Source organism: Parasteatoda tepidariorum, chromosome 7 (genome assembly GCF_043381705.1).
Source record: "Parasteatoda tepidariorum isolate YZ-2023 chromosome 7, CAS_Ptep_4.0, whole genome shotgun sequence".
Classification (NCBI taxonomy): Eukaryota; Metazoa; Arthropoda; class Arachnida; order Araneae; family Theridiidae; genus Parasteatoda; species Parasteatoda tepidariorum.
This window is the reverse complement of record NC_092210.1, coordinates 67,747,774-67,759,336: the sequence shown is the minus strand read 5'-3', so window position 1 is coordinate 67,759,336 and position 11,563 is coordinate 67,747,774. Positions and strand designations below refer to the sequence as shown.

General features: G+C 25.7%; 1 protein-coding gene across 3 annotated transcripts in view; it reads right to left on the bottom strand.

The window, feature by feature from the left end:
- Positions 1-543: 543 nt before the first annotated feature.
- Positions 544-11,563, bottom strand: part of LOC107456753 (uncharacterized) — a 27,237-nt gene continuing 16,217 nt past the window's right edge. For 2 of the 3 annotated variants that reach the window (XM_071183545.1, XM_071183546.1), the window contains exons 11-15: positions 9,346-9,363; positions 7,505-7,519; positions 3,228-3,245; positions 1,584-1,613; positions 544-860 (exon numbers count right to left, since the gene is read on the bottom strand). In XM_071183545.1, coding sequence (XP_071039646.1) covers positions 730-860; positions 1,584-1,613; positions 3,228-3,245; positions 7,505-7,519; positions 9,346-9,363 — 212 coding nt within the window. In that variant the 3' untranslated portion in view covers positions 544-729. Of the gene's footprint in view, positions 861-1,583; positions 1,614-1,800; positions 1,813-3,227; positions 3,246-7,504; positions 7,520-9,345; positions 9,364-11,563 lie in introns of all 3 variants that reach the window. The other variant, XM_016074701.4, reaches the window with a different exon arrangement.

Sequence of the window (11,563 nt, the reverse complement as noted above, 5' to 3'; positions counted from 1 at the left end):
TATATATATATATATATATAAAGAGAGAGAGAGAGATCTGATGGATCAAATCACTGGTGCACCTCTCAACGACATTACTGAATGAAGGTTGCATTGCAATTGATGATCATGTCTCAAGGAATTCGGATTTCTGAGCAAAGGAATTTATTTCAAGTGGTGTTACTTTTAAACAATGCGCTTGTCATTACATTGCGATATTTTTAAATGTCTCATAACAGGTGGCAGTTTAGAAGAATATATTGTATGGATTGAAAAAATAATAGAAATACAGCAGAATTTTGAAAGTTTTTTATCAATTTAATTCTTAGATTGATAACCAATTTTCATAGACATTGCCTCTTTTAAGTAACACAACATTCATCTTTGTACACATATTGAGAAGTTAAACGTAACTGCGTTGTAATTTCTCAATTAATAATATCATAAAAATTAGTTTCGAAAACTTTTTTCCATCAGAAATTTCAGTTAATCATTTTACTTCAATTCAGAACACCGCATAATACTATCAATGTATCTGCAACGCATTAAATTAAACTTTAAAACCACAGAGGAATTTATTATTTATTTTATTTCATCTGGAATTTAAGAAAAATAAGCGCTTTGTTTCAATTGTTTGCACTAAATCAAAACACCGTATTACATTGACATATTTCCTGAAAGTTTACACAAAAAGCAATAAATTTTTTAGACACATTTATTTAAGAGTTTTTATCATTGCTTGTACCAGACCTAAAGCGCTATCAAGCGTTTACAAAAAAATTTCAGATTAATAATCAGTTGTAGTATCATAGAGAAGTAAAAGCAAAACTTCTTTCTTTTCCTCTCATTCTTTAAATCTGGTATGGCCTGATTATATGAATCTGAAAGTGAAATTAATATTATTGAATTAAATTACAAAGGAAGTTTAATTACTCACTAATCAATTTTTTTAAATTTTTTAAAATTTATAAACCTGTATAAATCCAGAAAAATAAAAAAATTATATATATGTACAAATAAATTTTGCATTGTTTATATATACGAAAATTCCTACTTTGCAGATCAAGTTTGTAAAGGTGGTACTTTAAGAATGATGATTATTGAGTTGTAAAATGTAAGCTTTGAAAACGTTAAATATTTATATTTCAATTAAAACAAAACTTAGTTTACTATATCTACAGTCAATTCGTTGTACTAGGTCGAATAATATATAAATAAATTTCCTGCGTTTATAGTTTTTGCTCCTTTTAAATTAATATCAGATAGGAAGACAAAACAGGTTGTGGTATGTTTTCGGTCAAATGCAATATTCTTAAAACTAAGTAAAACTACTTCCAATGTTTTTAACACGGGTAATCTGAAGTATTGAAAAGCTGTAAAAAATAAAAACTCCGCTTTGATTATCTTTGAGTGTAGCTTTAAAGTATTGCATTCATATTCAGTCATTTTATATTTCCTTCAGTAATATAATGATATTTTACTTTAACTAATCAAGAAATTAAGCCTATATGAATGTAAGAGTAATTTTATGCAGCATTAAGAAGCATAAAAAATTTTCCAAATAGTTTTCTTTCTTAAAAAATAATGAAAACTATAACACTTACTTTTCAAGCTTAAAATCTGCAAATATTTTCCTAAAATATTCAAATATTAAAAACAATAATTAATGATTCTCTTACCAAACACTTTCATGCAACATATTGTTTAGAATTTTTTTAGAAAATTTCTATACAGCTAAGTAATAAGTTATATTTAAAAAGAATGTAAAAACACTTATATATTTATTTATAAAACTATTTTTTTCCATCTGGAATTACTTACATCCAAGAACAGCTATAAGTAAATAACAACATAATTAAATATATCAACTCTAGATGTGTTGAGCAACTATTTAACAAAAGTATATATTATAGATCAGTTTTTATTTTAATGAGCAACAGTATTTCTTTTCCTAATAATACACTGTACAGCGAATTTGGAAATCAAACATTTTTAAATTTAATAAATGCTCTGAAATTTGTCTAACTCAGAAACTTTTTATTTTTCAAGGAAAAATCTTTCAATATTTTAATGTATCAAAAATATACAATTGATACTCATTAGCCAATTTTTCTTGCCTAAATTGAAGGTTAAATTGTTATTATCCGGAAGATTGTCATGAACTAAACAGTATTGAAATATCAATATTCTATTACTTTTCTGAAATATTTTTAAACTAGCTTTTTATGAGCAAACTAATGTCAACACTTTTGAAAAATATCCATATTTATACAGATCAGCTAATACCATGCTTTGAAATGTTAATGTTATATGTTAATATGTTATGTTAAAATTTAAAGTTCAATGTTAATAAGTCAAGTGTTGTTTCGCAAAATCAAACACTAGTAGTGACACATAGTAGAATAATCTTAATGACACCTTTAGCAGATCTACTAAATAGAAGCAGAATAAGTTTGAGAATTAAAAGAAGTGAGTTTCAGAATCAGAATCAATTTTACAGCGTATTTTTGATCATTATAAATCAGAATACAAACCGAGGAAAAATTGAGGTAAAATTACCGTACACTATGACGACATTTCTGACAAAAAGAATAACATAATTTTTGTGAAATCTAAATTATACGTTATTTATATCACTCATTTGTCAATTTTTCCGTTCACTTGATAACGGCTTACAGGAAATTATATATATTTTTCTAAATTATAGTTTTTATTATCATGCATTAATGAAAAATGCAAAACTTTTCAGTAAGTTTAACCACATAAATAGTTTTTATGCTGCCAATTACCAAATTTAACCACAATTATCAAATTTTAATACATATTGTAAAATCATATTTTATTATTACTTCCATCAAAATCATGACGGAAGCGTTTCGGTGAAAATAACAGAGCCTTTTGTTGTTTCCATAGAACCAGAAACATAGTAAGTTTTGACATATTCTAGTAATTTTGACCGCATTTTTTTCCTCGATTAAAGAACATTGCAGTAAAATCTCATACATTTTTGAAAATGAAGTTAAGCCAAAAAGAATTACGTTTAACATTAAAAACAAATCAAGTGTTTGTGTTTCTGTAAAAAAAAAATTTTAATGTGATGTATAAAAATAAATGTTAATAGAAAAATAAATGACGAAAAAGGTTAATAAAATATTCATTTCAAAATTCTTCTAAATTCCTTAGTTTATAAATAATGCTACATATATTAGAAAAAAAAGAAGGAGAGAGGAAAAGAGATCTTTACTTACTGTCAGTAATTGGTCTAACTGCAAAAAAAAATATTATGGTTTAAAACACTTATAACAGTAGACTTTTAATGTATTATTAAGTTTTTTTTGCATTTAAACTAAATTTAAAAATACATTATACTAATTTATAATGGTATACATTTCAAAAACTGCTAATTTTTTATTTTTAATCAGCTAATGCTACAACTGCGTGCAACACAAAAATAGGTGTCTTTAAAATATACTCTTTGAAAGAATACTAGCATTTTTATGAATTTCAAAATAATGTTCTTATCTCTCTATTCTATTCCCTATTCTATTCTATTCCCTATGAACTTTTATATTATTTATTACATTTACAATTATTATATTTACAATTTATTCTGAAAGGAAAATATGAGAGCCATAACATAATTATTGAATTTATGAATTTTAGAAATTTGATGTAAGTTGTTAACTCTTTTCTTTGTCGGATTATTTTTCTAATTTCCAACTCAAAAAACTTTTTTTATTGCTTGAAATCAAATATTTTCTAAATTCAAAAAACGCAAAATGTTTTTGTCAGCAAGCAGGTTTTTGCTTGACCTATTGGTGGTGAGATATGTGATGACCCGTCCAGTTATCTCCAGTTTTCCCTGCAATACACCTAAGTTTTTATCTAAAAAATACATTGTGATAACATATTTATTAACTCTATAGCTTTAAGGTGCTTAAGATAAATATCTGCATTAAATATTTATTCAAATTAAGCAAAAAATATTTTGGAAAATAATTTTCCAACCTTACTTTTAATAATTTTCCAACCTTATTCATCATAATAATTATGACATCCAATGGTAATAGTAATGAAAGCGAAATTACAGAAAATTAAGAAGGATTTTAATTTCAATTCAAGGCGAGAAATCTCACAGCGAAAATTGAGAAGTAAGTGGGATCTTCAGCATCTCTTAGCATTATTCAGAAACTCAAAAATAATCGCGGGATAGACAAAAATAATCGCGGGGGACGTGTAAGAAGCAACAAACTCAATTTCATCGATGTACTTTTCCTCTTCGTTGCATGCCATGCGACGCCAACCACACTGGCATAAAAACACCGAACGTATGAGGTATGAAGCAGACAGAGAGGGTAAATATTCCTACCTTTTGGAATATAATTTACAAAAAAAAATCTAGTTTTAATAAGATAATAACTATCTGTTAGGCATACAATTCAACATTTTATTTTTCAATTTAGAAATTAAAATATTAAATCAAAATCAACATTTTCATTTTTGTAACATTAGCATTCTAAGAGTTCTCTTTTTAAATTTCGGATGATTCCTTGAGTTAGGTTGTTGCATGTAAATCAGTTGCTATTGTGATAGCTATTCTGGAAAAATAATGACGATGAAATAAAAAAAGTGGCTCAGATTCAATTTCTGTAGAATTTGCAGGAGAATTATAATAGTCGCAGAGGTTATCACTATCGCTTATGCAACGCATGCATTAATTATCAGTGCTCTTCTCTTTTATTGAAATTATTTGTTGCAAAAAATTCAGATACTACCATGGCTTTCAGAGAGTGCTTTATTGTGTTATTTTCAAATTGTAGAGGAAATTCATCATGAAAAGTGTTTTTCAATATCTTTCAAACAATGGTATTCAATAGTTTCTTGCTATTGATAGTTTTTCCATTATGATTCTTATGATTTGTATTCTTTCCCAGATGCATTTGTCATTTATAAGGGACACTTCTCTTTTATTTGTCCCATTTTCAGATTTTGTTTGCTTTCAGCACCATACTCGAAAGATTCGTAATTATAAAAGATGTTCTTTTAGAAACTGTTTAAGTTCAGAATTAAAAGACTTAAATATCTCTCTGTCAGAACTTGACGAACCAAGACGCTAGTTGCTTAGGTAGTCGTTAAAATAGATTAAAAAAAAACATTAGTTACGATTGCAGGAAAAAAGTTCAAATTAAAGTTGAAAGTAAAATTAAAGCCTTATTATAAATTCAGTTTAGAATGAGAAAATTGATGAGGTTGAAAAATTAAAAAAGTTGAACCAATTTTGCAAAAATGTACGACACTCATGAACTGTGCTCATATTGATATATTTTAAAAAGTATCCTTGGAGAATACGCAAAATTTGTAGTCTATAAATGATCATTTTAAGCTTATCTGAAGTGTAAGTAAATAATACTTATCAAAATTGATGTTTTATAGTCTTTTTTAACTTCATGTATACCATTCTATTAAGCTGAAGATATGTACAGGAACGTTGTTAAAGCAGTCGTAACCACCGTATATTTAAAAAAAAAGCTCTCCCCGATGGCCAATTTTTTAAGAATGGAGCATCGTTAAAAATATAACACTTCTTTCACTCCATTCTTTTATTTTTTTGTCTTTAAATGCTCTTTAGTAGTAAACTGATCAAATTTCAAGTTATTTAGACAATCCTTTCCGAATTTCGCAATTAAACAGTTAAATACATCAAGAGGAGCATAATTCATGTGTTCATGAAATTTTCACAAAATTGCTTCCAGATTTTTCAATTTTGTTTTCTCAACAAATTCTTATTTAGTTTATATCTATCTTATTCAGTTTTATAATCGGACTTTCACTTTTTCGCTTGACTCTAAAATTTGACTTCCACTTCATCTTCTCCTATATAGCTTTTAAAAACAATATTTTACGGACATAAAATGGTATAGCACCTAAGTTGTTTCACCTGCATTTTCTGTATAAATTAAAACTCTTGGCTCATCAGGCCCTAGTTAACAAATATATGGATTAACTAAATCTGAATCAGAAAATCTATCTAAGCCATTATTTTTTATCATTATGCACCTCTTAGACATGGAACTAAAACAAATCTAGTATGTTTGCAAATGAGACAAATAAAAAAAAAGGACACACTTTTCATTAACTCACTTTGTAACAACAAATTTAACACAAAAGTAAAATAAATCAAAAGAATCCGAATGGAAAAGATATCAATAGCAAGAATCTATATATCATCATTGTTTCGAACACATTGAAAAATCCCTAGATTTTAACTCCCTCATTGTCAAATAACACAGGGAAAGTATTTCAGCCCTATGAAAGCCAACGCCTGATAAGAAAGAATTTCTTTTCTACAGATACGTAGAATTTCAACGAAAAGCGCAAACAATAAGAATGAATGAGTACATCCCGCTCCTGTCATTCTGTTATCAGTCCCCTATAAGTTCATATCAAAAGAAAATGAACCTGAACATGCAAATAACTCCTTTTTCTACTCAAACATCAGTATTTTTCTTGTTTAAATATCTTAATAACAACTACATGAAATGCACTGAACATAACCCAGTTATAAAATGAAATTTTGATTCCGATACCTAACAAACGACTATATTATCCTTTTAAAAGCTTGTAAGTATTTTAAACGAATTATAAAAATTGGAAATGTGTTAGTTATTTTTTACAAACATAATAAAACATTACAAATTATATCAAATTTCTAAAATGCATGGAAAAAGTCTAATAATTTCGGACCAAACTAAATGCAAAAAATACTTCATAATGTAAATTTTTAATGTAAAAAAAATAATATTTGTCGAGCTTTAATTGCACATTAAATTCAAATTCAAAGTACATATTCCATTTTAGAAAAATTTGCATGTAAATGGTTTACTTAATATTTAGGCATAAAAAGAGGTTTGAAAAATATTTTCCGCATTGGACACAGTGTATTTGTTACAATTTATATTTTAGTGGCGTAATTAAATAGCAGCTGAAAATAACTTAACAAAAATAGTATATTTGCATTTAACTTACCTTTTATTTTTTCTATCTTTCTTTTACAAAGTTAATATTTAGATCAATTAAAAATTCTTCTATTTACTTAGTGAGCTATTCAAATATAATAGTTTAAAATTTATTCGATTTAATTTTTACATTTTGACATTTTAAAATAGGCTTGAAAAAGCTAAATATTTGTATTTTGAAAAAAAAAGAAATAAAAAACTAAACGGCTCTAGTAAAGCTCAAATAATTGCGCAATACGAACATACTATATATTAACAAAATACTTTCTTAGTCACAAAACAATAACTGACAGAATGTTACAAATGGAAGGTTTCCATCATTTTGTTTTTTAAGACTGTGAGAAGTTTTTGCTTATACAGCCGTAACTAAAGTTAAACCAAAATTTTTGTATATTGCATACTGTAAAAGTAACATTTTATTTTTTTTTTCAGTTTAGTATTACTTATGATTATATAAGATAAATTTTATGCACTTGAAAACAACAAAGAAATAAATTAAATATTATTACGTGGTGGTAAGACTTCTGCAAGAGAAAAAGAAAAATGATTCAAAACCAAATTTCAATTATTAGATAAGAAAACAATTCTTAAATAAATATCAAATTTCGTAGAATTATTATCAAATATTTCATAGCTATATACGAATAAAAACTTTATTAAATTTCTAAATACCTTTTCAGCTACATTAAGTACAATAATTTAACCATTACTGTCACTTTAGTTATATGAAGAATTATTAACATTCAATAATTAGATTAAACGTTTTGCTAAAATTTTTGTTGAAAGTATTTTAATAACTGTATCGATATTAAATTTTGAATCTAAGCTCTGTCATACAATTCAAATTCATTTTAATGTTCTTTTACTAAATAAAAATAATTTCCTGAAAAGAATTCAATATTTTTTTAACTTTTAAAACGAACTAACAAATTATAATTTATGCCATAAATTTTTTTAACACAAGTTAAAAGATAATATTATTTTCTGCACTTATCTAAAATTAGATAAATTAAACTGAATACAAATCGATGGTAAATCTTATCTTTCATTTTTTTCAACTTTGTTTAGTACAGCTCAGTCTAATGAACATATCCAATAATCTAATGAGTATATATAGTTGAAGTAAAATAAATATATATGTTGGTGGCTTATAAAATAAAAGTATCAAATCTGAAATAATTTTTCTCATAAATTCTTAATTTTAATCATCGTATTATTTTGCAATTTTTTTCAAGAAATATGCAAAATAATAATTTCTGTTTTTCTATCTCTATTCAATTTAAGTTATAAATATAATAATAATGAAAATTGAAGAGAAAAAACTATAAAATACAAAATTCCCAGTTTCAACAGTCAATCAGCTAAAGTCACAACTGAAAAAATATAGGAAGAATATTTTAAAATGAAATGAATTAAGCAAGTTATTTGCTCATAAGGGAACTGAAAGGAACACCACAGGAGAAAACCGAAAGATACTAATCCTGAATATCACCTCACGAAAACCACAACAGAAGCCGAAAAATTTGAAACAGAAATAAACATGCTAAAAATCAGAAAAGAAAAACACAAATGGATGCACTGACATACATGGCAGCTTTGTCAGGGGAGCATTACCATTACGTCTGTGCGGGAGCAGTTTCTACAGTTGGTGGTAAATTACCCCAAACAACCATAGTTCCGACTGTTCAAGGAAACCACAAGAAACAGAAGAAGAATATATATATATANTATATATATATATATATATAAATAGAGAGAGAGCAAAGTTTTTCTAAACAGTTCCTTTAATCAAAATAACTTCTTCAAGAAGCAGCAATGCCCCTCCCCTCTATGCATTCAGAGCATTTTTATATAGTTCAGCATTTTGCTATTCCAATTACCTTGTAATTCAATTTCACAGTTTTTTCAATTTGATTGCATCTCATTCTACAGAAGATTTCAGTTTGGCAATGATGCACTTTCAATGATTATTCCTACAACCTTACATAATATGATGCAATAATCCAAGCTTCGGGGTAATTTCTTTGGAAAATTAATGTAAGTAGCAGATTTTTAATAGGTTTGGTTTCAAAGAAGTATTAAAAATTTATAAACATTAGAGTATTGAAATTAATCAATCAGCTATAGTGCTCATAAGTTCAATTTCATTAACACATAAAATAAGGAGAGTTTATCTTGAATTTACGTATGATCCTAATAATATGTTCTTAATAATCCGATTCTAATAAGTTTGTAAGTATTTATCTTTATTGCATTCAACTAAGAAATAAATTCCTTTAAAATGCAAGAATGCATGTAATGTTTCTAAATAAAGAAAATGGAAAAATTAATTTGAAACATTCATACTTACCCCCAACCACGTTTTTAACTGAAACGAATAAAAATGACATTGCTTTGCTTGATACAATGATCACTAATTCATAAGTTATGTTAGTAATGATATAATAATATTATTACGTAATTATATTACTTATTAATATACTATTATATTACGTATTAATATAATTACTGATTGAGAAATTATATTAGTAGATATATATCAATGAAATATATGCAGAACTCAATTGTCCTCTTTTTTTTTTAATATGATTGAACATTGAATCGTGTATTTTTATCTTGGCTGAAAGTTCAAATGTAGTATTAACCATAGATTTAATATTGTGTTGTAACATATCACTAGTTTCTTCAAAATGTGTTCAAATTATATTTCTCTCTCAATTCAAAACATGGGTGAAAGTGATTAATTCATTGTTTCTCTGGATTATGGCTTTAAACATAAGAAGCGATATCCATTATTGAAAACAAATATCATTATTAATCAAAAACTTCCTTAAAAATTATATTTATCATACCGTCATTAAATAAAACTCCGGAAATTACCTTCAAAATTCTTATCTACATAATTTACTTATTTACTTCAATATTTTACAAGAAATGAATAGTTGTTTATCTATCTATTACATGTTGTTTCTGAAAGCAAAATATTAAATCCGTTCAAAATTTTTATTTGAATTATCATTTTTAACAAAATAGCACTTTTTAAAAAATAAAGGAGACACACACTTAACACTAAAAACACACTTTTAAAACAGTTTTATTTTACCGGAGAATTTTACAAAGCATTAAAACTTTACAATTTTAATATGTACTTGCTTGGTACTATTGCAAACTATGAGTTTCCTTAGAATTTGAGTATATAATCTCAAAACCCTGTTACTTATAAGTTAAAAATGATGTAAAATGAGATGACGAACGAAACTGGTATCGTCGCAATTAGTTAAGTCATTTCCCAATTTAATTCAACCATTGAATTGCAAAATTCAAGAAAAATGCAAGAATTAAAAATTAACTTTATTATATAATAAAATTTCTATTTTAATAGATTTTTTAAGCTTTATTTTTCATTCGATGTATCAGTATGTGAACTAAAAAATTGTATGAAGCCCATAACATCATATAAAAAAAACCATTGTCGATTTACACCATTAATTTGAATTCGTATCTTTAACTTAATTTTAAGATCAGATTTAAGATATACTTAAGTTTCAAAACACAAATTTTATGTTATACATTTAAACTGTCCATAAATTGAACATAAGTTTAAACTGTATATGCAGTTATATGCAGGTCATTTCCATATATTTCCTAAATGTGATAAAAATTACTAAAATAAATTAAAACATTCACTTATTATACAGATTTATTTAACATGCATTCTCATTTGGAGTATATGTACGTGAAATAAGGAATTGGATTTGAAACTTTAAAGTAATTGTGCATTAATTTATATTTATTCGTATTCTCTGTAACGTTATTTCAACGTCGAGCAGTTTGTTTGTTTTTTCAAAATACCAATTCAATAAGAAAATATACAAGTACTGAGACTTCAAAAAAATTAATGAAAAAAGGCTATTTAAAGTAAAATTTCGTTGAAACTTTTTTTATTTGATGCATTTGTAATTGTATCTCTACTTGTATCACAACCTTGGGAAACAATCTTTTGATCATTAATGTGTATTTTTACGCGTTTCTTTTTTAACTTTATTTTAACGTCACAGTCTAAGAATTTGCGTCACATCTTAACCACTCTATTCTTTAAACATAGTGATATTCTACTTTCTGATGGAATTTTTCAACTTGACGGGAAACTTTCAGCAATAGCTGACCTTTACTCGCATTTAATGATTATTCATAGACTAATAGTATCAAATATATTAATAAAATAAAATATAAACTTAGAATGGCAAATAAACTAATAACAACCAATAAACTAAAACATTTCAATAAACTGAGAGTTTAAATATTTTTTGTGAATCAGATGATATAAGAGTGGAACCTCTATTTTAAAACTGGCTATTCTTTTTTGAAAATGATAAAAAGGTAAATTAGTAAATTAAAATAGCAGTTACTTAGTTGTTTTTAATATTTTATTATTTTTTTCCCTCTCTTTGTCTCTTCATACAATAATGTCTTAAAACTCTTATTTTTAAGAAAAAATTGATTATTTTAATCAATATATATATATGTATAGATCTATATATATATATATATATATATATATATATATA